General features: G+C 37.2%; 1 protein-coding gene across 1 annotated transcript in view; it reads left to right on the top strand.

Moving 5' to 3' along the window:
• ADAM9 (ADAM metallopeptidase domain 9) overlaps positions 1-27,592 on the top strand; it is a 147,088-nt gene that overhangs the window by 3,810 nt on the left and 115,686 nt on the right. Inside the window, 3 exon segments of the mRNA XM_030312588.1 lie at positions 7,531-7,628; positions 10,883-10,941; positions 24,157-24,235. Of these exon segments, the coding sequence (XP_030168448.1) occupies positions 7,531-7,628; positions 10,883-10,941; positions 24,157-24,235 (236 nt within the window).

The raw sequence follows: 27,592 nt of genomic DNA, 5'->3' as shown, positions 1-27,592 counted from the left end.
AGTTTTTAAATCTGCAGTTGTTTTTGTATTTGTTTATATTTATCTTAAGGATTAGAGTATTTTAGTTTATAGGTAAGCGATGCCACTGCCAGACATTTGTCATACTGTAGGACAAAATCCACTCCCAAATAAGGGAAATGCCTTTTTCCCATTGACACATTTCTCTTTTAATGAGGTCTTTACTCATTTTAGGAGGTTTCCCCCCTTTCCTTTTTGTAGCTCCTTAAAACCCTCGTGCAAGTAGACCCCTGGAGAGCCTGTTCCATTGGCTTCATTGACACATTGGAATCCTGTTGTGAATAGAAGCTCTGATCCCAGCTACCTGAGAGGGTGGCTAAGCAGTGTACAGTACAACCATTCAAGGAAATATAAGCATTGCCCACATGAAAAGATGCTCAACGTCGCTCCTCATTAGGGAAATACAAATCAAAACCACACTCAGATATCACCTCACGCCAGTCAGAGTGGCCAAAATGAACAAATCAGGAGACTAGATGCTGGAGAGGATGTGGAGAAACGGGAACCCTCTTGCACTGTTGGTGGGAATGTAAATTGGTGCAGCCGCTCTGGAAAACAGTGTGGAGGTTCCTCAAAAAATTAAAAATAGATCTACCCTATGACCCAGCAATAGCACTGCTAGGAATTTACCCAAGGGATACAGGAGTGCTGATTCCTAGGGGCACTTGTACCCCAATGTTTATAGCAGCACTTTCAACAATAGCCAAATTATGGAAAGAGCCTAAATGTCCATCAACTGATGAATGGATAAAGAAATTGTGGTTTATATACACAATGGAATACTACGTGGCAATGAGAAAGAATGAAATCTGGCCCTTTGTAGCAACATGGATGGAACTGGAGAGTGTGATGCTAAGTGAAATAAGCCATACAGAGAAAGACAGATACCATATGTTTTCCCTCTTATGTGGATCCTGAGAAACTTAACAGAAGACCATGGGGGAGGGGAAGGAAAAAAAAAAGTTAGGGAGGGAGGCAAACCATAAGAGACTCTTAAAAACTGAGAACAGGGGCGCCTGGGTGGCGCAGTCGGTTAAGCGTCCGACTTCAGCCAGGTCACGATCTCACGGTCCGGGAGTTCGAGCCCCGCGTCAGGCTCTGGGCTGATGGCTCGGAGCCTGGAGCCTGTTTCCGATTCTGTGTCTCCCTCTCTCTCTGCCCCTCCCCCGTTCATGCTCTGTCTCTCTCTGTCCCAACATAAATAAAAAACGTTGAAAAAAAATTTAAAAAAAAAAACAAAAAAAACAAAACAAAACAAAACAAAAAAAAACTGAGAACAATCTGAGGGTTGATGGGGGTGGGAGGGAGGGGAGGGTGGGTGATGGGTATTGAGGAGGGCACCTGTTGGGATGAGCACTGGGTGTTGTATGGAAACCAATTTGACAATAAATTTCATATAAAAAAAAAGAAATATAGCATTGCCCCTAAAATGACAAATATGTGGACCATGTGGATTTCTAGAAAATTGATATAAAAGATGTTAATCTTGAAAATAAAGCATAATTCAGGTTGTAGATGATAATTAACAATTAGGAAATCTATGTATGTATAGATATAAAGGTAAAAAGTCGTTTACTCAACCCTGTACCAGGGTAGGAAACATATGATCAATAAGATTATCATCCTTACTAGATATATCATCCTTTGTCTCAAAAAACTTAAATTCCTTGCTAGAGGAACTTAAGTTCTTGAGGGCATTAAATCTTATAAGTGGTTGGTGGTTTTCCCAAAGGGGCATTTTTTTTTTTTTTAGATTTTTTTTTAAGTTTATTTATTTTGAGAGAGAGAGAGAGTGAGTGAGCAGGAGGGGCAGAAAGAGAAGGGAAGAGAGAATACCAAGCAGGCTCTGCATAGTCAGCACAGAGCCCATTGAGGGGCTGGAACTTACAAACCATGAGATCATGACCTGAGCCAAAACCAACAGTTGCACAGTTAACCGACTGAGCCACCCAGGTGCCCCTGTTTATTTTTAAATGTGAAGACAAGTAAATGTGGAAAGAAATTACAACACTCAAAAAATGTAAAAAGGTAGGACATAGCAGTGGCAATTATAATTTTTAAAATATAGTTATTAATATATGATATATATCATATATATATATACACACTTGGGATTGACCTTTTGAATGAGATGGAAATATGTGGCTCAAAATAACAGTGTTTTATGGATCTAATTACAATAATTTCTCTTCAAGAAATAATTTGGGCAACAGAAGTATTTTGTTTGTACTATATGTGGCACTTGGGTTTATCTTCTACAGTGAAAATACTTAAAGGTGGCTGTTTGTTTATATAATAGGCAGGAAGGAAAGGAGAAAAGCCCATGTTTGTTTGCTTTGCAATTAAGTACAATTCTTTTAACTTGTTGCCCTCTACTACAGTTACTATTATGAAACATAGACTTTCTCCAAAACAGAGTTCATAGAAAGATCTAAGGAGCTAGAGGAAGAAAAGTGCAACTAACATCCTTTCTTTTCTTTCACTAAGTTTAAGACTCTAAGTTTCATGTTTCAGCTCTTATTTTTGTCTCTAGCCCATGTTTCCCGGTAATGTGGTTTTTGACAGTGTGCTTATTTGTCAAATTCTAAAATAACAAATTTGTATTCTCCATCTAGTTGATAGGTTTGTATTTTCATTGTGAACTATATCTTTATACCAGTGATTTTCAACTGGGGGCAGTTTTGCCCACAGAAAGCATGTGGGGGATATTTTTAGCTGTCACACTGTTGGTTCTTCTGGCATCTGGTGGGTAGACGCCATGAATGCTACTAAACATCCTACATTGCACAAGGCAGCCCCCCACAGCAGTGAATTTTCTGGTCCCAAATGTCAGCAGTGATGAGGTTGAAGCTTTATACAAATAATGTGCATATACTTACTTTATAGTAACATGGGGAACATATTGTTTTGGTTCCCATGAGAAGGTTGCCTCTATTTGGAATTAAAAAAAAAAAAAGAGAGAAAGGAATTTGGGAAAAAAATATGTGCAATTTCTTATGATGTTCTGGAACTCCTTATGGGACTCAGAAAGATCCTTGGATTTTAAAACCAAGAAGTCAGTATTGGAATAATGGCTCTGCATACAGAAGTTTTTTTTGGTTGCTAAAATTTTGGAAGTCTTATTAAAAATAAAGGATAATTGTGGTGCTGTTTTTTTGTTTTTTTTCCTATCAAGAATTATATTTTAAAATGAAAAGGACAGAAAGAATGTTACTTTCCTATACTGGATTGTTATTCTTTGCTAACAGTCTTGGTAGAAGATCATAGTTTGAGACCTGGCCTGAAGCTAGCTATATGACATTTTAAAGTCATTTAACCTGTTTGAAATTGAAAGCTCTTTAAATTATCTGCCTGCGCATTTGTAGTTCTGAGATGTTTCTTTTTCTCTGTCATGTTTGTTCTGAGTTGTAATGAGAAAACTTCAGTTGCATATTGTTTAGCTTCTAGTTTAACAGTTGCCTGAGCCTCTTAGCATATGTATTCTTGCCTATAACGATTTACTTTCAAAAGGTTTTATTTTGAAATCATTCTAGAGTCAGAGGAAGTTGCAAATAAATATACACAATGATTTACTTTTTGTCACACAGAGCTTCTAATCTATTTTACTCACTAAAATAATTTTATTCCTGCCGACTGTTCGTGCCACTGAAACAGAACAGGAACTTGCAGAAAAACTCAGAACCTTCTCAGAGCACGAATGGCAATAACCCATTTCTCTAGTCCAGCTTGCAGGTGGCTGCATGTGATCAGGAAGTCAAAAGCCACAAGCTTGTAACAAGCTCCAGGACCCAATTTACAGCCTGTATGCTCCTGTAAACACCAGGCCAGTTAGAGCCAAGTGGACCTAGCTCTGACCTGTCACTGACTTTTCTCCTCAATGTAATGCTAAAAATTTAACTTAACATGCAGATGAAACATACCATGTATGAAGTATGGTCTGTCAACTACCTGTGGGCCCAACTTTCTGTATTTTCCTGCCCCTATGTGCTAAGATGTCGCCTCTTTCCTGCCTCAGCCCCTTTAAAAACTTTCCCTGGACATTTTTCAGGGAGCTAGCCCAAGGATACTTTGCCTTGTGTTCCCTGCCTTTTGCTCCTGCAGAAGCCCCTGATAAAAGCCTTGCTTGAAACTCCTGTTCGGCCTCTTGTCAATTTCTTTCTTCTTCTTTTTTTTAATGTTTATTTATTTATTTTAAGAGAGAGTGAGAGGGGCAGAGAGAGAAGGAGAGAGAGAATCCCAAGCAGGCTCCATGCTGTCAACACAGAGTCCGATATGAGGCTCCATCCCATGAACTGTGAGATCTTGACCTGAGCCGAAACCAAGAGTCAGATTGAGCCACCCAGGCTCCCCGCCTCCCCCCTTGTCAGTTTCTTTTGGCTAGAGAGCACAAGGGTCTGGTTCTGTTAACAACACCACTTCTAGAGTGACTGACTGTCCTAGTAGTTGAACAGATTAACATGATCCAGAGTGAAATTATTAAGGATAATATTGAAACTTGTATTTTTAGGAATTAAAAAAAAAACCCAAAAGTCATTGAAAGGTTTATTCTGGGTGAGGAAGTAGTCCTGTACCTCAATTAATGTGGATGGGATTAAGGATGTTTCTATCTAGTGATTTGAAGCCGGCATGTATTAAGGCCATGGATTTCTTTTGTCATGGTTCTCAATTAATAACTCCAAATATCTGAATGATATTTTGTCATAGTATGTTATAAATATGCCTTGGATAAGCTCATGGTTGCTTTTGTGAGTATTGGAATCCATTTCTGGTGTTTTTATGTAATGGCTTAAATCCACATTTAGATAGTATATCATATTATAAAGACATAAGGTGTTTAAAGATGGGTAAAGAGTTTGAAAACTGTTAGTATTATATGTATTGTATTGGATAGAATACAATTTGTTTTTCTGTTGTGTCTTTTAAAATCTCAAACTAGACAAGGTTATAGACATTTGTATATACAGTGTTATCTTAGAGAAAGCTATAAATACTTCATTTTCATTTGTATTTGAGAAATCTGAGGGACATAAACAATTAATGGGTAAATGAACACACAGGTTGGATTCAAGGAAGAGAGTGGGAGTAGGGAGACCGGGTAAGAAGGATTGTAGTCTTCTTTCTAAGGTGTGGGGTTAGTAAGGCTGATGAAAAGGAAGGAGCTTTGGGAGATGCTAGATAATTAGTACTTTATTTTTTTTTATTAAAAAAAATTTTTTTAACGTTTATTTATTTTTGAGACAGAGAGAGACAGAGCATGAACAGGGGAGGGGCAGAGAGAGAGGGAGACACAGAATTTGAAACAGGCTCCAGGCTCTGAGCTGTCAGCACAGAGCCTGACGCGGGGCTCGAACTCACGGACTGTGAGATCATGACCTGAGCCCAAGTCGGACGCTTAACCGACCAAGCCACCCAGGCGCCCCGATAATTAGTACTTTAAATAGGTTATACTTTTCTTTATTGAAGAAACATGCTTTTTTTCTCCTTATAATTTCAAAAGTAATACAGGGATTATGAATTACTCATTGTAAAAACAAATTCAGACAATACAGATATAGAGTAGTGCAGGAAATAAAGCCCCAAGTCCTTATCTCAGTATTCTCTGGTTCTATTCCATTGTGATAACTCCTTTCAGCAAGTTTGGTATGTTTACTTATGATATTTACATGTTTATTTATGACATTTTGTAGTGTATATGATATGATGTAATATTTCATAAATGCTATAATGCAGTTGATTGAAGTGAAAAGTAAATGTCTTTCCCTTCATCCTACTTCCTATAGGTAACTACTTTAAAGAATAATTATTTTATTCTAGAAAATTTTAAACACACATGATAGTAGAGAGAAGAATAATGAGTGAACTCACATGTACCCCTTACCCAACTTCAATATAATTTCGTATGTATCTCCTACCTCAGACATACACCGGATTATTTTGATACAAATCCTAGACATACAGTTTTGTCTGTGAATATTCTGAATGAATCTCTAAGACATAAGGACTTTAAAAAGAAAGTCTTATCCACAATATGGTTATCACACATACAAAAATTAAGTTTTTCAAGATCATCAAACATCTGTGCAGTGTTAAAATTTCCCTGATTCAGAATTTGTTTTTTTCTATTGATTTGTTGAATTAGGATCCAACAAATCCATACATTTATAAGGCTCTTTATTTATTAAAAAAATTTTTTTTAAATGTTTATTCATTTTTGAAAGACAGAGAGAGACAGAGCACAAGCAGGGGTGGGGCAGATAGGGGGACACAGAATCTGAAGCAGGCTCCAGGCTCTGAGCTGTCAGCACAGAGCCTGATGCGGGGCTCGAACTCACGAACCATGAGATCATGACCTGAGCTGAAGTCAGACCCTTAACCAACTGAGTCACCCAGGTGCCCCTATAAGGCTCTTTAAATTATAAGGCTCTTTCACCCTTCCACCCCCCCTTTTTGGGCATTTGTTGAAGAAATTCCACTTAATGAAATTATTTCATACATTGATCTACTGAGTGAAGAATGTGACTATTCTTGCATTAGTCTTCCTGTTTGTATATGCTAGACTGAAGCCTCCTCATACTGGATGTGGTTTAGGTACATATGAACATATAGAGACAAGGAATTTTCATCCATGGTCCTTAGGTGTAACCATCTACTTCATTAAATTCACTGAAAAAAATTGACATGCCATCAGATATTATGTTGGATGTATTGAGAGACTTTGTATCAGACTCCAATAAGAGAAGTCTTGTAAGGAATTAGGGAAATTTTGGTTATACTCAATTTTTGCTCAAGTGATGACTTTAGAACCCAACCTCCACTTAGATATGATTCTACTGTGCAGTAAAGTGAACAGGATTGGAATTGGGAGTAAGGCTGCATGATGGTTTTGAGTTCTTCAGTGTTAATAAATTTTATCAGAAGTTTTAGTTTTTAGGACAGATTTGTGGCAGTAATTTCATTTGAGATAATTGCTACATTGTTAAGTGTATATTTATTAGAGTTAATCCATCAGGCATTGAAAGCAACTTTTCCCTGTAATTGTCCTGGTCTGTTTCATAGGTATTCCAATACCGTCTTGGGATTTCATTTGTGTTGGATGAGGGTGGAAAATGGGAGATGAGTGAATGGGCTAGGCTCCAGATGCTTTCCTTCTATTTTCCCACCAAAGCACTTTTTTTTTCTTGTGTCTATATCTTAAGATTTCTTTTAAGAAAAAGAGTTAATAGCAAACAATTGTTTGAAAATGATTGCTGTGTATGCACTGTGAAGACTTACATTATTTTTTAGGAAATATATTTTTCCCCTTCATACTTATCAGGTATATTGCTATTTTTTTGTATAAAATTATATGGTGTATATATACATACATACACACACAGGTATATATGTGAAGGTCACGTGATTTTTTTTTTTGTGTGATTTGGACATAAATCTTTTGATTTCCATTACATTTTGGTACCATTTAATTTTTCAGGTTCATTTGTTATATAATATTTGTTTTTCCCTTTTCTGTAGGTTTTCAACAGACCTCACATCTCTCTTCTTATGAAATTATAACTCCTTGGAGATTAACTAGAGAACGAAGAGAAGCCCCTAGGCCCTTTTCAGAACAGGCAAGTTATCTCTTAAGAAATATGTATGTGTTAAAATTTTTTTTTTAAAGATAGATGTGTTATTTTCAGCAGGGATTGGTTCAGTGAGTAGTGTTGGTCAGTGATTAGTGCACCACCATACATATGGCACTGATATCTGTTGGCCATTACTCTACTTAAAGTGATATATTGATCCTTAGTAGTTTCTTATTTTTTTTAAGACAAATGGTCAACTTGAAACATAACAGAATGAAATAGTCAGTTAAATAAAATTCTATGACCAGTTTAGGATGCTGATTATATAGATTTTTTAAAAGTGTTTTTTAATTTATTTTTGAGAGAGAGAGCGTGAGCAGGGAGGGGCAAAGAGAGAGGGGGACAGAGGATCCCAAGTGGGTTCCGTGCTGACAGCATGGGGCTCAAACTCATGAACTGAGATCATGACCTGAGCTGAAGTCGGACACTCAACCGACTGAGCCCCCCAGGTGCCCCTGATTATACAGATTTGTAACCCTTTTCTCACTGGTGATGGTTACAGTGGTCTTTTCATAATAATAAGAATGAACCTCTCTTAGTGTGTGATAGGAAGAATACTTCGTACTGTATCTTCACAGGCTCTGGAGAATAGTAGTATGTTACATGTATATATTTCATATATGGGAGTGTTTACTCAAAAGTGTTTTGTCTCCATATCAGAAGAAACATTACTGTGCTGTGAACACTGTAACCCAATGCACAAAAATTATTTTTTATACTATTTTCTCCTACTGTAAAGTTCAGAAAAAATGTTTGGATTTCAACTGATTTTGCCAGTTCTTCAACTTTATAGAAGCATAATTTAACTGTACTGTAATTTAACAGTAATAGATAAGGAGGGTTAGAGTTTTGTTAATTATGTCTGAATTGCTGATATATTCATAAAAAGAGGGTAGTTCGAACATTGTGTAGGGGCTGGACCTCGTAAAAAGAACACTGGAGTTGAGAGTCAGGAGCTTTTTGGTTTAGTACCCTCCAAGTACTACCACTAGGGTAGATCATTCAACCCCATTTCTTCTCTATAAGTAAGGAATAAATAACCCTACAATTTAGAATTCTTCCTTGTTTCTGTTTTGAGCTGGACATACTGCCATTGGATTATGTTTTGACTTAGAATAGAATTAATGTATACTTGCTTCATTATTTGTCTCCTCTTCTTCACTCTTTAGCACAGTGACTATGCACACAGATACTTGTGATCATAATAAATGTCATTCATGTGCCTGGATAAATATTTGGAGAAGTAGAAGTGCTGTTTGGGCACTAGGGTTATGGCAGTGAACGAAACAGACAAAATCCATGTTCTTATGGAGCTTCCATTTTAGTGGGGTTGGGGGAGGAGACAAAAAACAAAGAACTAAGGTAGATTGATGTAGATTACTTCAGGTGGTAATGCGTGCTCTTGAGAAAATTATAGCAGCAGGGTGGATAACGAGTGTTGGGTGAGGGTAAGGGTGGGGTAAGAGGGTTTGTACTTTTTAAGCCTGGAAAAGCCTTACTGAGAAAGTGACCCTTGAGTAAAGCAGGGGAATGAGCAATCCAGGCAGATATTTGGGGAAGGAATATAGCATTATGAAACAATCCTCAGACTCTTCAGAATTTTTCTCAGATGACATGATGGTGTGATTTTATATCATATGACTGACCAAGAGCAGAGAGGATAGAACAGCACATGCCAAAGCTATGACAATGGAAGGAGCTTAGTATTTTTTTTTTGTTGTTTTCTTTCTTTCTTTCTTTCTTTCTTTCTTTCTTTCTTTCTTTCTTTCTTTCTTTCATTTTATTTTTAGTTTTCATCCTTTTCTTATTGAAGTATAATTAACATACAGTTTTATATTAGTGCCAGGTATGCAGTATTATGATCCAACAATTTTATACATTACTCAGTGCTCGCCATGTTAAGTGTAGTGACCATCTGTCACCAAACAATGTTACTACCATTTTACTGACTATATTTTCTGTGCTGTACCTTTCATTTCCATTGTCTTTTTTGTCACCAGAAGTTTGTAACTAGGAGCTTGGTATTTTTGATGCCTAAGTTGAGATCGAAGTAGATCACAGGCTCGCATTCAGATGTGGAAGCAGAGTGCCAGATTCTGTAACTTGGTCTAGGCCTTCGAATTGAGATGTTGATGAGCCCTAGAAGAGGGGATCATGCTATTTCTTGACAAAATGTTAACTTAGAGTCCAGAGACAGTGAGGAAAATAAGAGAACACTTCTAATAATATTATTTGTTGAGTCCCTCCATGACTTTCTCTTTTGTTAAAGAGTTAAGGCAAAGTGGAATCTCATGCTTCTAGCAGTCGCATTAAATGCTTCCGACTAATGAAGTGGTGAGTTGCTGGGGAAGTTGTTTCAGAGTTGTTTGAGGTAGAGAAGAGGATCCTATGAACTTCAGGATGTGTAAGTGCAAGTTGTCTTATCTTAGTTCATTGGCTCTGAGATGCTGTCCATTGTAAGGCACACTATTGTTTAATATACCACTAATTAAGAAAGAAACAGAGTCCTACCAGTTTGACTGCTCTGCCTTTGTATGATGCATCCTGAATTCAGGAGATGTTCATTTGAGGGGAAAAATGTGTGATTTAGGATTGATGAAATGTGGTAAGCTGTGTGAAGATACAAAATCATAAAAGCGTACAAATGTCAACTTTTGGATAGTTAGAACTAGAGATAATCTCTTGAAACTAAGAAATTCATTTCACTTAAACAAAAGGAAGAATTACTTTATACTGGAGGTAATACTTGGACAGACTTAATAGAAATAATCCCTGAAGTTACAACTGAATTATAAATGAATTTAAGAAGAGTTTAGATGGACATGCAGATGATTTCCCACAATAAGTTATTAAAGGAAGGTAGGGGTGATCAGTGTGTGTGTGTGTGTGTGCGAGAGAGAGAGAGAGAGAGAGAGAGAGAGAGAGAGAGAGAGAGAGAATCCCAAGCACACTTCTGCTGCCAGCGCAGAGCCTGATGAGGGGCTCAATCCCACAAACTGCGAGATCATGGCCTGAGCCAAAACGAAGAGCTGGATGCTTAACCAACTGAGCCACCTAGGTGCCCCTGTCAGAGTATATTTTTATTAAGAACAGTTATAAAGTTCTATAAAACAATTTCAGTCAGTGCTAAATTATTTTAATTCAGGATAATTTCCAGTATCTTATAAATACCTGTTTTTGAAAAGTAATTTATAAGATGGTGTTTTAATTGTTTTTTTTCTCCTTCTCCGTGCATTTAGGTATCTTATATTATTCAAGCTGAAGGAAAAGAGCATATTATTCACTTGGAAAAGAACAAGTAAGAAATTTAATTTACTTTGGCTTTTTGGTAATTGGTTTAAAAATATTATATATTTTTAAGAAAGTATATTTTAAGTAGTATATTTAAATAGTATATTTAGTTAGATATTGTTTAGTAGATGGATAAAAAGGTGAGGATAACAAGAGTAGCAGTGTGGAAAAAGCCATACTATTTGGTGTTTCCATTGACATTAAGGCAAGGGAAAATAAATTTACAGAAAGCTGTATTTCAGAAGAAAAGTTTTTAATTGTGATAGGCCCAAGGAACAATTGAGCAGAGGTAAAGAAGTCTTTAATAGTTAGTATCAGTCTGCTAGTGCTGCCATAACAAAATACCAGAGACTTAAAAAAAGGAAGTTTATTTTCTCACAAGTTATGGAGACCAGAAGTCCAAGATCAAGGTGCTATCTGGGCTGGTGTCTGGCGAGGACTCTCCCCTTGAGTTACAGATGGCCATCTTCTCACGCTGTGTTCACTTACATGGCCTCCTTGGTGCGGGGGGTGAAGGGTGGGAAAGGAGCAAGCTCTCTTGTGTCTCTTTTAATAGGGACACTAATGTTGTCAGCTCAGGACCTCACCCTTTATGACCTTATTTAACCATGATTACTTCCTTTGTGCCCCATTTCCAAATACAACCACACTCGTGGTGAGGGTTTCAAAATATGAATGTTTCTCTGGTGTGGGGGAGGGACACAAACGTGTAGAACACAATAGTAGTCTCTCATCTACCCCCCTTTAAAAAAAAATTTTTTTTTTAACATTTATTTATTATTGAGAGAGAGAGACAGAGCACGAGTGGGGGAGGGGCAGAGAGCGAGGGACACACAGAATCTGAAGCTGATTCCAGTCTCCGAGCTGTTAGCACAGAGCCTTGCAGGGTTTGAACTCACAAACCGGGAGATCATGACCTGAGCCGAAAGTTGGATGCCCAACCGATTGAGCCACCCAGGCGCCCCTCATCTCCCCCCTTTTTTAAAAAAAAAAAATTTATTTATTTTTGAGAGAGAATGTGCAAGTGGGGGAGGGGCAGAGAGAGGGGGACAAAGGATCCAAAGCGGGTTCTTTGCTGACAGGCTGACAGCAGCAAGCCCGATGTGGGGCTCAAACTCACAAACCTCGAGATCATGACCTGAGCCAAAGTCAGACACTCAACCAACTGAGCCACCCAGCTGTTCCTCACATCCCCATTTTAATCCCTTCTCTGCATTTTGGCATGTTTTCTCCTAATCCCACCTTGGTAACCTGTGTTCTTTGGCTGTCTTTTTGAAATGCCAAGTTTTTAAGCATGCTGAATCACCCAACTTTCCTATGGCCTGTCTTCTCCCATCTTTCCCTTTTCTTACGCAGCAAAACTTCTAATATCTTTAGTGAGATATCCTAGGAAAAAAAAAGCCACACGATAGACCCATTTACAATGAGGTATGAATGAAGGGATGCTAAGTGTTTCTGTCTAAGGAAGTGCTGCTCAAAGCCTAGTCCTGGAACCTCTCCACAGCCGCTGAGAGTTTGTCAGAGATGCCAGTTCACAGGCCTAACTCTAGAATGAACCAGAATTTTGGGAGGTGTCATAGCAATCTGTGTTTTAACAGGATTTCCTGATTTTTTTTTTTTGCATCCTCAAGTTTGAGTAAGACTTTTTACTAGAAGAGGATGTTCACCCAAAGGGTTTGAGTCTCCTTGGCAGAATTTCAGGCAATGTGACAGATATTTTCAGACAGACTTTCTGAAGTCTTCTACTGTATTTGATGGATGTTAACATTTATTGAACACTTTTTTTTTTTTTGGTGTTCCAGGCACTGTATTAGGTACTTTTAGGTATAGTATTTATTTAATTCTCACAAAACTCCTGAAGGATCCTGCTTGACTCCAATGTAGTGATGTCACTATGTAAAAAAAAAAAAAATCTAATAGGTCTAAATATTTTCTTCTCATCCTTCCTGTAGATGTAAATCAATTAAAATTATGTCAATAAAATAATACAGTTGACCCTGGATCAACATGGGTTTGAACTGATGGGTCAACTTATACATATAATAAATATATGTACAATACTGTAGATGTATTTTTTCCTTATGATTTTCTTAACATTTTTTGGCTTACTTTATTGTAAGAATACAGTATATAATACATACAATGTGTAAAATATGTGTTAATTGACTGCTTATGTTATCAGTAAGACTTCCAGTCAGTGATGGCTATCAGTAGTTAAGTTTTTGGGGAGTCAAAAATTATGTGTGGATTTTTGACTGTGTGGGGTGTCAGCGCCCTGAACTCCTGTGTTGTTCAAGGATCCACTGTAGTTCCTTATTTTTTGCATAGGTTTCATCTTACAAAACATTTTCACAACCTTGATCTCATTTATCATATTGTTAATAACAACTTAATTCTTGAGCAGTGTTTGTTGTCCTCATTTTATGCATAAGAATACTAAGGTTCAGGAAGGTTACTGCCTTGCTCAGTATCACAGTTTGTAATGGTTCAAGCTGGGGCACAAATCCAGGTCATTTGACTGGAAGTCTGGTGATCCAAATATATGTGCCATGTATACTCTACATTACTATGCTTCTTGATTTGGTGGCAAATGGTACTTTTCCAGGCATTTGTTTGAGTGTCTTTAAAAGGTGGTTATCAAAGCTATGATTACTAATGAAAAAAAGTTAGGGTAGATAGCCTAGAATAAAATGGCTCAGATACATTCTCTGTAATAATGGAGAAGTTATGACATTCAATAAAAGAGTGACTGTATTGTAGCAAATGCTTATTTTTTCCTTCCATTGCTTCTAGAATAGTGGTCTTAACTCTTTTTGGGTCTCCCTTGAGAATTTGGTAAAAGCCATTGAACCCTTCTTGTGGAGGAGGGTACATAGTCACTTATATGGAGTATTTGGCAGGAACTGGGGGTTGTGGGAAAGAAGAGATCACATCTTTCTCTGCCTGTGAGGAGCAAATTTAAAAATTAAATACAAGGGTAAGTTAAATGAGAGGTTACATGTTACTTTTATTATTGATAAGGGCTCGGTTGGAGGATTTAGCTTAGAATGAAAGCCCAACGGACCTACTAATCCTGAACCCTAGTATTAGGCAGATTTAGTTATTTATGTGAATGCCACATAGTGGCAAGTTTGCTTCTGGAGAAGCATAGTAGAATTCTCTCTCACTGGGTAGGCAGTGACTTCCAAAGAGGAAGATAAGCAGAGCAAAGCAAACTATCTTTCGGATTCACCACTAGAGGGAGGTGTGTGTGTGTGTGTGTGTGTGTGTGTGTGTGTGTGTGTGTGCGCGCGCGCGCGCGCGTGCGCGTGTTGGGGAGAGAGAAGGGGAGACAGTGCAGTGATGAACGAATCAAAAGGACTGAAGACTCCACAGGCTACTCCCAAGTTTATTCAAGTTGCCTTTAATAAAGGTAAATGATACAGTGCATCAGGACAGAGAAAGTGCAGAGAATCAAGGGGTTTGAAAACTTTATGCAAAGCCCCTCAGGGTCCTTTCTCAGTTGCACAGATGTGCTTTGTCTTCAGTTTAACAAACCTCTGAGATAGTGTGTAGCATCTATTTTCATGGGAGCCCAGGCACAGGTTTACACAGGGATCTTTTATACTACTCTGGTCATGTAGCCCAAATCAGGCTCTGTAGCTCATTACTCTGCATGCAAACCATCAATCTCTCCGTCTCTAAACAGTACCGGGAAGCTGGTCCAGGCTGCCTCTAGGGGGAGTTTAGAACGTTAAATGGCGTATTCTAAATCACCAGCTAGCACATTGCCTCCCTGACTTGTCCATAATCCCTGGAGATAAGCGTAGAGCTGCTCCAGTTCTGCTGCAGATGACAGATTCTTTGCTTGACCAAACTTCAGTCAGGCTGCTGACCTTCTTTCTAGGTGTATCAGTGCACTTTCTTGTAAAATCCAGTTTTGGCAAGAACCCTGCTAAGTCAGTTTGACAAGAACCACCACCCCCCTTGCCCTTGATCACTGTGGACATGTAACCAGGTTCCTCATCCTTTACCATCCCCAGGTGAGGTCTGATCACCCTGGCTTGTCTTAAGCAAGAATCTCTTAGGTTGTGTTAGCTAGAACCCCCCTCACCCCTGAAGTTTCCTCTTAGTAATTTTCTATCCATTGACCCCTCTACCCTGCCCCTTGGCTATAAATTCCCACTTGTCCATGCTGTATTTGGAGTTAATTCTTATCTCTTTCCTCCACTGTGAAATCCCATTGCAGTAGTCCTTACACTCAGTGCAATGGACTTGAATAAAGTCTGCCTTACTGATGTGGTTTGAAATGGGGTTTGGGAGCCAATGGCTGAGAAAGAATTCTTGAGATTTTTTTGGTGCGAAAAGATGTTTTCATTATAGCACAGGAACAGGACCTGTGGGCAGAAAGAGCTGCGTTATAAGTGTGAGGAGTGACTGATTATATAAGATTTTGTATGTTCTGGAGGGGATGGTAATTTTAGCATCCCAGGAAATTGAGTCTATAGGTTTCTGAAAGTCTGGCTATTGATAAGATTGCTTTTTTCTTGTAAATCATTAAGACAGTTGCAAACTGATACGGATTTATGTTCTGCCTGTGATCTCTATCAGTTGGCCATTTGTTTTTCCCTTTCCTCTGTTCTTGGGCAGCCAGGAGTGCCTGAGGAATGTCACACATATCCACATGGTGGGGGGTTACAGGGTGTTGGCTTATGCTTTGCCCTCAGCTTGCCTTCTGCTCTCTCATCATTACCATCTTTAACGGCGTCATTGAGAGGCACCTGGGTGGCTCAATTGGCTAAGCATTCGACTCTTGGTTTCGGCTCAGGTCATGATCTAGTGATTAGTGAGTCTGAGTCCTGCATTGGGCTCCATACTGACAGCAAGGAGTTTGCTTGGGATTCTCTATCTCCTCTCTCTGCCCCTCCTCCGCTTATGCAAGAGTGCACACATGTGCGTGCTTACTCTCTCTTTCAAAATTAAACTTTTTAAAAAAAGTGTCATTGATATTTTTTTTTCTTTGGCAGTCATGGTGCCATGACTTAGGTAGGGTCAGATTCATCATTGGACCCTCAGACCTCTCACCTAGGGCCCTAAGTATGTACCTATCTTTGAAGCTTTTGTCTTTATTACTGGTTAATTGATTGGGGATCCATAGGTGAATCTGACTCTTGAACTATTGCTTCAGAAAAATGTCTGTTGAAGCTGGTAAGGACAGATTTTGATTTTTAAGATTTGGTTATACTCTCTGAAGCTGGGTTAAAGTTGCAAGCTTTTTTGCAAGGTACCTGCTGGGCTGGAGGTCTTCCTGGCTCCTTGTTCTGTGTAGGGAGTGGGGATTATTCCCTGACTTCCTGGGCTGGAAGACTCTTCTTCCTTACTCTCTCTGTGAGGTCTCTCTCTTCTCTTCTGTTGCATCCCACTTCTCCCAGGGGAATTTCTCGGTCAACTGAAACCCTTTTCTCAAACTCCTGATGACTTTCTGCTGGGCCTACTTCCTTTCTTGTTGGCATGATTTTGCTGAGGATAATTTGGAACTTCGTTGGCCATTTTGGGAAACTTGAGATCTCCCCAGATTGACTCCCAATACCTCTCCCTTCCCACTGCTGCTGCTGCTCCTTCCTCCTTTTACCACCTTCAGTCTTCTGCCCTAGTTCCTTTGACTCCTTTGAGATGTTCCTATTCAAGCCCCTATGTTCTCCATCCCTCTGTCCACCCTTGCTGCCTTTCCCGTCCCACTTCAGCCCTTCGGCTTTCTACAGCCACTGGAATTGTAGGTGCCCTGGCCTCCACTGGGGCCTCTTAAGGGAGTCAGGTACCCCTGAGAGCGACTACCTAAGGCTCAGAAGAGAAACAAAAGACTCTTTGGAAATAGAGCTGGATGATTTGCCCATGCATGGGCTGGAAACATCCAGACAGCACTTAGATGTCTTCTAGTCACTCACCTAAAATTTAGCTCATTGCCTTCATATTACATTATCACAACAAAAGAAAATCTTAAAAAGTCTCCACAGTTATTGGTAGGCAGGTAACCTTAACTTGGTCCATTTGCCAGAAACACAGTTTGGATGAAAAAACAAAGTGGGGATAAACCAGTGAGATTGTATTACTGTTGTACTGACTCATAGCTGGAATTTTGAAATGGAAGCTATAGGATCTCTGTTTGTATCTGTCTATATATGTTTATATATATATACATATATATATGTTATACATATATATGTTTATATATGTATATTCTAGATGTGTGGTAGTTTTCTACTTCTGGATGGTATTAACAAATTAATTCATAAAATTCCTTAATGGAGTTCTATTAAAATTGGTCTGGAGACAATGAACACTTACATAAATTAAGTTTTCTTAACATTCAGAAGTATAGAAACTAACCTGTCTTTTGTTTTTTGTTTTTTAAGTTCACATGATCTGGGATGATCTTTGGTAAATAAAGCTAGCTTTAAAATTATTGCTAAACTTATTGATAAACTCTGACTACTTCAGAGTTGTCAGAGTTGCAGATACAAAGTTTTTTTCTATCTCTGTTTACTAGTCAGACAAATTTGTGTCTACTAGATGTTTAAGATTATAAACTATAAATCCAACCTAAAAACAAAATGTATAATAAAAAGGAATTGCTTGGTGCACATCAAACACAGCAGTTAGAAAAGAAAGAAGAATCATGAATAACTTTTTAGATTCTTTAGGATGTTTGCTTCTGTGATTTTTTTTTTACTTACTTTATCGGTCAACAGGAAAAATAACTTAAGATGATGGATGGCTAGCTTTGTTTAGTTAATGTCTTATGAAATTTTCATGGGTAATTCAAGTATAGTTATCAAAATCAAGTAAATTAAATAGATATGAATGGAATAAAAGATTATAAATGAACTTTTCATTGATCATTCTGTTTTATGATAGTTCTCCTTAAGAATAGTTTCAAAACCTTTTTCATAACTTTAAACATTAAAGCTATACTAAGTTAAAGATGGATATTTATTGACCATCTAGATCATTTCCAAATTAGAGAAATATTGAGACATTAATTGCTGAACATTAATTTTATTTTACTTTTGGTATCTCATTTTTAATATGGTATAGAAAAGCTGAATATATTTAGGTCTATAAGTAAGTGTGATAAAGTTATACTATGAAAAAGACATGTCTATAGAAATGATATATTCTTAAACTTGCTATATTATGATAGTATGTTGAGTATGTGATAGTATGTGAGTTTGCAATTGTCTGCTTCCTACTTTTCACCGAAAATTTGGGTTTCAGATGGTTAAAAATATAATCAATATATGTAAATGAAACTACTAGGAATGGTAATAGTAAAGAAAAACTGTATTCAGGGAAAGTAAGATGTATTTTTGGTGAGGAAAGTTATGAAGGACGCGTTTTTGTTAAGGGAAGAAGAGAGTAATTTTACTGGAAAGTAGAATGGACTGGTTGTTCCAGAATGAGAAAGAAGAAAAGAGTAGGAGAAAAACTGAATGGATATAAGAAAAAAATTTTGTAAGATTTGTGGAAAAGGAACCTTAGAAAAGGAATCTTTCTTTTTCTGGTCAAAGTTGGCCAAGATTGGATGGATTTATTTGTATTTATTATTAAACAAAATTGTTTTTAATTAAAAAAAATTTGCCTTTGTAATAATAGTACATTGATGTAAAACCATTATTTGATTTTCTCTCAGTGTTAAAACAGCAAAGTTTCTTTTGGTTTGCTCTTAATAAGAAGTTGTAAAAAAAAGTTGATTTTCTTTACCTTGTAAGTAATATGCCTAGGAAAACAAGATTTTGTGTTTTAAAATAATTTCTTGTGCTTCATATTATGTTGATCAGTTCTTTGACTATTGAAGAAAACCAGGTCTTCTTAATTGTAAGAGGCTAAGAAGTTTTACAACCATGTAACTTTCTGTGTTTGCCTTTGATATCTTTTAATTGTGATTTTGGTTAAGTGGATGACTAAGGATTGTTTTACAGTGACTGTGATCTTCTTTAGTCAAGTGATCAAACCTTCTGACATGACAACTTCTCCATATCAGATTCTAAGTGAAGTCTTTTTGACCTTAAACTAACTTTGAGATTTCCTAGATGACCCTTGGAAAATCTCATGGGTTTTGTCTCTTATAAAAAGAGAGATGTATAACTAATTACGTGTATTTGATATGTTAAATTACATGGGAAGCATTGTCAAATAAGTGATGATAAGCCTTCTTAGGTTACATGTGTGTGGATATGTTACTGTTACAGGTTATTTCAGAAATTGTATGATATTCATAGAAATTTATCAATACTGTCATTGTTGAATTATTACCTTAAATTGCTGTATGTCACAGAAATAACGAAATGTCCTTGTCAATAGCATTATAATGAAATCTTGTCAGATCTTTAACCACAACTATTTTAGGTGTTTTGTCACAGACAGTTACTGTGATTCTTCTCTGAAAGCATTATAATTAGCTACAGGTTAGAATGCTCCTTGATGGCATCACTTAAAAACTTTCAGACTTTGCCATTGGATTGAGTAAGAATGTCAGAACTAATGAAGAAACTGATGGATTCATAAAAACTGCTAACACAAGATTAAGTAGAACAAGACTTAATTACGTGGGCCTGAATGAACTGATGAGGATTATTATAATTTTTTTATGACTTTCTGTTGAAACATTCCTGGTTCTTTAATGTTTTGTTTCCCAAATTTAAGGAAAACTTTTTTTAAATTTCTAAAATTTTTATTTTTTTAATTTAAATCCAAGTAGTTAACATATAATGTAATAATGATTTCAGGAGTAAAATTTAATGATTCATCACCTATATGTAACACCCAGTGCTCATCCCAACAAGTGTCCTCCTTAATGCCCCTCACCCATTTAGCCTATCCCCCCACCCAACACTCTGCTAGCAACCCTCAGTTTGTTCTCTGTATTTAAGAGTCTCTTATAGTTTGTCCCCCTCTCTGTTTTTATGTTATTTCTGCTTCCCTTCCCTTAAGTTCATCTGTTTTGTTTCTTAAATTCCACATATGAGTGAAATCATATGATATTTGTCTTTCTCTGGCTAATTTCACTTAGCATAATACACTCTAGTTCCATCCATGTGTTACAAATGGCAAGATTTCATTCTTTTTGATTATTGTGTAGTAGTCCATCACGTTTTCTTTATCCATTCATCTGTCAGTGGACATTTGGGCTCTTTCCATAATTTGGCTATTGTCGATAGTGCTGCTGTAAACATTGGGATGCATGTGCCCCTTCGAATCAGCACTCCTTAATCCTTTGGATAAATACCTAGTAGTATAATTACTGGGTTTTAGGGTAGTCTATTTTTTTTTTATTAATTAAGAATTGTTTTTTTCATTTTATTCATTTTTGATAGAGAGAGAGACAGAGACAGAGGACAAGTGGGGGAGAGGCAGAGAGAGAGAGGGAGACACAGAATCCAAAGCAGGCTCCAGGCTCTGAGCTGTCAGCACAGAGCCTGACATGGGGCTTGAACTCACAAACCATGAGATCATGACCTTAGCTGAAGTTGGATGCTTAACTGACTGAGCTACCCAGGCGCCCGTAGGGTAGTTCTATTTTTAATATTTTTAGGAACCTCCATACTGTTTTCCAGAGTGGCTGCACCAGTTTGCATTCCCACCAGCAGCGCAAAAGGGTTCCTCTTGCTCCACATCCTCACAACATCTGTTGTTGCTTGAGTTGTTCATTTTAGCCATTCTGACAGGTGTGAGGTGGTATCTCATTGTGGTTTTGATTTGTATTTCCCTGATAATGAGTGATGTTGAGCATCTTTTCATGTGTCCATTAGCCATCTGGATGTCTTCTTTGGAAAAGACATCTTTTGCCCATTTCTTCCCTGGATTTTTGTTTTTGGGTATTGAGTTTGGTAAGTTCTTTATAGATTTTGGATACTAACCCTTTATCTGATATTTCATTGGCAAATATCTTCTCCTCTTCTGTTGGCTGCCTTTTAGTTTTGCTGACTCTTTCCTTCTCTGTGAAGAAGCTTTTTATCTTGATGAGGTCTCAATAGTTCATTTTGCTTTTGTTTCCCTTGCCTCTGGAGACATGTGAGGTAGGAAGCTACTGCAGCCAAGGTCAAAAAGGTTGTTTCCTGTTTTCTCCTCTAGGATTTTGATGGTTTCCTGTCTTACGTTTGGGTCTTTCATCCATTTTGAGTTTATTTTTTGTATATGGTGTAAGAAAGTCGTCCAGGTTCATTTTGTATTTCATTGTCCAGTGTTCCCAACACCATTTGCTGAAGAGACTGTCTTTTTTCCATTGGATATACTTTCCTGCTTTGTCAAAGATTAGTTAGCCATACATTTGTGGATCTATTTCTGGGTTCTGTATTGTGTTCCATTGATCTATGTGTCTGTTCTTATGTCAGTACCATATTGTCTTGATGGTTCCAGCTTTGTAATACAGCTTGAAGTCCAGAATTTTGTGATGCATCCAGCTTTGGTTTTCTTTTTCAGGATTGCCTTGGCTATTTGGGGTCTTTTCTGGTTCCATACAAATTTTAGGATTGTTTGCTCTGCTAGCTCTGAAGAATGCTGGTGTTATTTTGATAGGGATTGCAGGAAACCTTTTTCTTTTTGTATATGGAATTGAACCATTGATCTTTTCTCCCTATCCAAGACCTCCAGAAATTAGAAGTTTTTAGAGAGTATCCTTATTTTCATGGCAGTATGGTTTTTTGTGGAAGTTCAGTGAGAATCTGTGAGGATCCAGTTGGAAACCTTAGTTGTATTATCAAGGTTTTTGACTGGAATGTCATATTTGAGAATGATATGCATCAAATCAGGTATGATCAGACAGCATTAAGGAGCTAAGGTTGACTTTAAGGAGCCAATTTTATACCTTCCCGTCACCCCACACACCTTGGTAAAACCAGCCTGTACCTGGCCTCTTGCAGGGTTTCCTGCCTTACAGCTGAGTAAGGAAGGTCATTTCTGGCAGGTCCAGGCACCTCTGGGTATTTTGAAAACCTTGAGAAGAGAGGAATTCTCCATACCTCTAGGCACTGCAGGCAAAATCTGATGGCTTCTAAGCCCTGAGAGGCTTTTATTTATTTTTTTATTTAAAAAAAAATGTTTATTTTTATTTTATTTATTTGAGAGAGAGAGAGAGAGAGAGAGAACGAGAGAATGGCAGAGAGAGAGAGAGAGACAGAGAACGGCAGAGAGAGAGGGAGACAGAGGATCCAAAGTGGGCTCTGTGCTGTCAGCAGAGAGCCCTATGTGGGGCTTGAGCTCAGGAATGTGAGATCTCGGCCTCAGCAGAAGTCAGACATTTAACTGACTGAGCTGCTCAGATGCCCCATCCTGGGAGGCTTTTAGAAGTCCCATCTGAGATTCCTTATGAAATGTTCCAGGAAATGAAACTCAAACAAGGACCTGTGTGGCCAATCACTGTTTTTGCTGCACTTACGTAAATAATCAGGGCAGGTTTAATGAGACTTGACTTACTTGGCAAACAGATTAGTCTTACTTTGATTATCTTTGACAGAAATGAGGGTGACTGTAGAGAGAATATTTTTGTTTGTTTCAGTAGAAAACTCCAATGTATCCTTGCCAGTTCCATCTTGCACATTTTGCCTTTTTTTTTTTTTTTTTTTTTTACCAAATCTGAAATCTTCTGGTTTCCTCCAATATCTGGCTACCACTCTCCAAATTAACATTTCTAGTTTTTCTCCCTTCTGAGTTGGAATCATTGAGAGTTAAAACTGCCCTTTTCCTGAAGCTCTACAAGCAGAAGGTGAACAAATTGATATAAATTTCAAAAAAAAAAAATTTACCACAACAGTTCACATATGGGCAACCTTCCTGTCTCTTCTGGTATGGACCATTCAAAAAGTTCACCAGAACGCCTCATGCCATCACCGGGTACATTCAAATTTCCAACCAGGAAGATTTGTCGGATGGACAGTGCCATCCTCTACCATCTAAACATGCTTCGAGAATTTCAAATCTAAAAACCTTGACTGCTGCCCACTGGATTCAGAAACTGAGTTTATTTGTCTTTATTTTCATAGCAACCGTCCTCATTAAATGCCTGACTGCTAGCACCATCCAGCAAATGTCCTTTACTACCAAGTTCCAATAGATGATTCAGCTGGTCCTTAATGAACAAAAGGATTCCAGATTCTGTCTGGATTTATATTGTTCAGAGGGAAGAAGGATGTCTCTTCTTTTCTTGAACAAGAGTGGAGACTGACAAACATTCTTTGCTTGACCAAACCTTAGGCGGTTGAACCTTTTCCTAAGTACATCATCCATGCACTTCCTTATAAAATCTGGTTTTAGCAAGAACCCCCTGGTTTCTGATCCCTCTGGACGTGTGATCAGGTTCCTCATCCTTTACCACCCCCCAGGTGATTTCCTATCACCCTGGCCTATCTTCAGCGAGAATCTGTTAGGTTAGTTTAGCCAGACCACCCCTCACCACTGATATTTTCAGCTAGTAATTTCCTATCCACTGACCTCTGCCCCTTGGGTATAAATTCCCACTTGCCCATGCTGTATTTGTAGTTGATCCTTTATCTCTCATTGCAGTGGTTCCTATACTTATCACAGTGGAGCTGAATAAAGTCTGCCTTACCATTTTTAGTATATGTGCTGCCGAAGCGAGCACGTGCCTTACCATTTTTAACAAGTGTCACTGAACAGTTGTTTTCTTTAACGAAGATAACCCTGTCTTTACACATATGGTTTACAATACTGAGCTCCCTTAACATGCAAGGGAGTTCAGCAATCAGCAGTAATTGTTTCCTCCAACTGACACTGATTTTGCCTCTCTACTTACAAGGTTAAAGCAGTGAGTGCTTCTCGTTTATATAGGACTTTTAGGAAAGAGTAAAAGCACTTATTTTTCTTCTAAGAAACATGATGAGTACATCATCTAGAAATATGATAAGTACATAACCTTATTTATACTTTTCCTATGAGATGTATCAGAAAAATTTAAAGACATTACTTTTATTTTTTGCAGCCAACATTTTATGACCACTAGAACACATAGGCAGCCTAGCATTCTTTATGAGGAAGCAATGCACATGATTTCAGATTTGAGTCTATTTATGACCTTTTTGTTTTATAATAGCTTTCCCTTTAAATAATAATTTGTCAGGTGAAAGTTTTTGTTCCTGTTTATATGTTTTAGGAATATTGCCTTATGAGTTGTTTCTTAGTTGTATGTAGGTAAAATAATTTTAAGTGATATGTTTTATTCCTCTTCCAGAGACCTTTTGCCCCAAGATTTTGTAGTTTATACCTACAACAAGGAAGGGGTTCTGATCTCTGATCATCCCGATGTACAGGTAACATTTTCCTCTTGATCTTATATTGGAATTTAACATAATTATAATTTTACAATTAGTTCTATTCAGGTACAGAAGACTATACATTGCACAGTCACCCAGGGCCGCTCTTGACATTATAATATATGGAGTTGTCCTGGGAAGGGGGTGTGTGGTGGGTGTATTTACATGGACTGGAGCGCACTTTACAGTTCTCCAGGTCCTCAAATTGTCAAATGTTTTTTTTTAAAGTTCAAGAAATAATCTTCTATTTATGGTAATCCTTACTCCTTATGAATGTTTGCTAGATTTTAAAATCTAAAAAATTATTTTTGCTGGAAGTTAATCTCCCTGAAAGCATCTCTTACTTATTAAGACATTTGATTTGCCATTAGTACTTAGTAAAGAACAAACACTTGCATGCTGTTATATGTTGTCATTTTTTACCAAAAATAGTTCTTTTCTAAAGAAATGTGGTCTTCTTTGCATCAGAGAACAGAGTATTTCTGAAGACAGAACTGGCCAGGAATACTCAAAATAATTGGTAGTTGCTGAATTTGGCCTTATGCATTATTAAATTAGAGCATAAACATTTTTCGTGTCTTTTGGGAAGAGCATTTTGCAGTCCTTTTTGGCAGTTAGCTATTCTGTATTTCTTTCTTTTGCATGAGTGTCCATGGAAGTCTTTGTTCCCATTAAACATGTGTTATTTTCCTGCAAGCTCTGTAATGTTTGGCTGGGTTGAATTGTTTATGTCAGTTACGCACTTTTGCAGTGCATTTCAAATAAATAGAAGGCAAACCCTTGTTTTAGATTAATTTCACACTGCTTGGATGTAATCCTGGCTCTTTTTTGTTGTTGTTGTTGTTGTTGCTGGCTCTGACATTTATTTGTTGGTCAAGTTACTTTGAGTTGTTTGTACCTTATTTTCTTCACCTTAAAATGGGAATGATAATTACAACTTCATGGAGTTACTGGAAAGCTTAAATGAATTAATACTTTTTAAAAAATTGAAGTGTAGTTGACTTACAATATTGTATTTGTTTCACTATATAACATAGTGATTCAAAGTTTATATACGTTATGAAATGACCACCACGACAAACCTAGCTCCCATTTGTCACCATACAAAGTTGTTACATATTGTTAATTATAATCCTTATGCTGTACATTGTGTCTCCATTAAATGAGTTAATACCTGTAAGATACTCAGAACAGATAGTCTGACCATTATTAACTCAATAAATATTATTTATTATTATTGAAAATATAAATGCTTAAAACTGCTAAAAATAGATTTCAGTCAATAGAAATTGATGCAACTGTTATCTGAAAGTATTATTATGGAATTGTGGTTTCTTGGGTGATTGAAAAATACAAATTAAGACAGATGAAGTCTTTTTCTTATTTCTTGGTTTTTAGTATTGTTTAGATAAATGAAAGTATGTAGATTTGAGATACCAATTAAAACCTTGGTACTGGGAATTTTTGGCCTATGGCTAGATTGTCAGATATTATAATGACATTACTTTTGTTTATAAAATGCAATGAAATTACACTGAGTAAACATGAATGCTTTCCCTTATGAGTGCTATTACCTGGTTTTTATCATTAGTGTCTTTCTTTTTCTTTTTTTTTTTTTTTAATTTTTTTTTCAACTTTTTTTATTTATTTTTGGGACAGAGAGAGACAGAGCATGAACGGGGGAGGGGCAGAGAGAGAGGGAGACACAGAATCGGAAACAGGCTCCAGGCTCCGAGCCATCAGCCCAGAGCCTGACGCGGGGCTCGAACTCACGACCGTGATATCGTGACCTGGCTGAAGTCGGACGCTTAACCGACTGCGCCACCCAGGCGCCCCTCGTGTCTTTCACAAAGGCCATTTTTCACAAAGAAACTAAGTTTTAATAACCACTTTATTCAAGTTTCTGTGTGAAATAAAATTCCAGATTACCATGTGTTAGAACTTTGGGGTACCTTGCAAATGTTTTAGCAAGTGTCTTAAGACACTTCTAAAGTTAACTTCTTTAATTAATTAATACTCTTTGTTCCATATGAAGGGTATACTGACTGCCCAAGGCTTGTGGGCTGTGGCTAGGTTGTTTTGTTTTTTTTTTTAGGTGGCTCTATAATAGTTCTGTGTATTTCTCCTCTCCCTAGTTGAGTGCTTTGCTTATAGTTTGTGTATTTCCAAAACTGTGACATTTGCACCTTTACTGTAATCATGCAGTTTAACTAGATGTTTTGTAAACTTATGAAATAAGATTTTTTAAAGTACATTGAAGCCTTTGGAAAGATTTATTAATAAAACCCAGTTATTTAAAAAATACTGTCAAGTTGGCAGATTAAGCAACCAAGTGATGGATTTTAGTCATGTCAAATAAGAGAGCTTCTATTATAATTGAAACTAGAAACATTTAGTTAAAAAAAATTTCTTTTTAACGTTTATTTATTTTTGAGAGACAGAGAGAGACAGAGCATGAGTGGGGGAGGGAGGAGACAGGGAGACACAGAATCTGAAGCAGACTCCACAAAGCCTGACGCAGGGCTCGAATTCATGAGCCTTAAGATCATGACCTGAGCCGAAGTAGGACACTTAACCGACTGAGCTACCCAGGTGCCCCTAGAAACATTTAATTTTAGAGTGCCATGAGTTACAAGTATTATTACCTCATAGATGCTACGGCATTAGTAATAGTAGAAGGTATTTAGTTTTCTCTGGTGAGAAGAAGACAATATCAAAGCTAGACTTTAACATAAAGCACTAGAAAGAAAAACATTAGTGGTTGTGAATTGCCCCACAATAGAAAAAGTTGTAAAGTGTTGAAATTCAGCCTGTATTTTTAGTGTAAATTGTTTAATTTTTTTTTTTAATTTTCACCACTTCAGACTTACAGGAAAAGTTGCATGAATAATATAAAACATTCATGCGTCCCATTCACCCAGATTCCCCAAATGTTAACATTTTACTGCATTTGCTTTATCCTTTCTTTCTTCTCTATTTTTTTTCTGAAAGTTTTAAAGAGTATATTGCAAACATGGTATCACTTTACCCTTAAACACTTCATTGTTAATTCCCTAAAAACAAGGAGTTCTTTTATTTAATCAAGTACAATTCTCAAAATTAGGAAGTTAACATTGAAGTGATGCTGTTTTCTAATATACAGACCTTAATGATTTTTCTTTTTGTTTTTTGTTTTTGGTCCATCATCCCAGTAATATACTTTATAGCAAAAGAAAATCCATGTTATTGTGCTGCATTCAGTGGTCATGTCTCTGTAGTCGCCTTTAATCTGGAAATCCTTTGTCTTCCCTTGTATTTCATGACAATAGCATTTTTGAGAAGTATAGGCCAACTTTTGTAAACATCCTGCCATTT

This window comes from Lynx canadensis, chromosome B1, assembly GCF_007474595.2.
Source record: "Lynx canadensis isolate LIC74 chromosome B1, mLynCan4.pri.v2, whole genome shotgun sequence".
NCBI classification, from domain to species: Eukaryota; Metazoa; Chordata; class Mammalia; order Carnivora; family Felidae; genus Lynx; species Lynx canadensis.
This window is presented reverse-complemented; position numbering and strand designations above follow the sequence as displayed.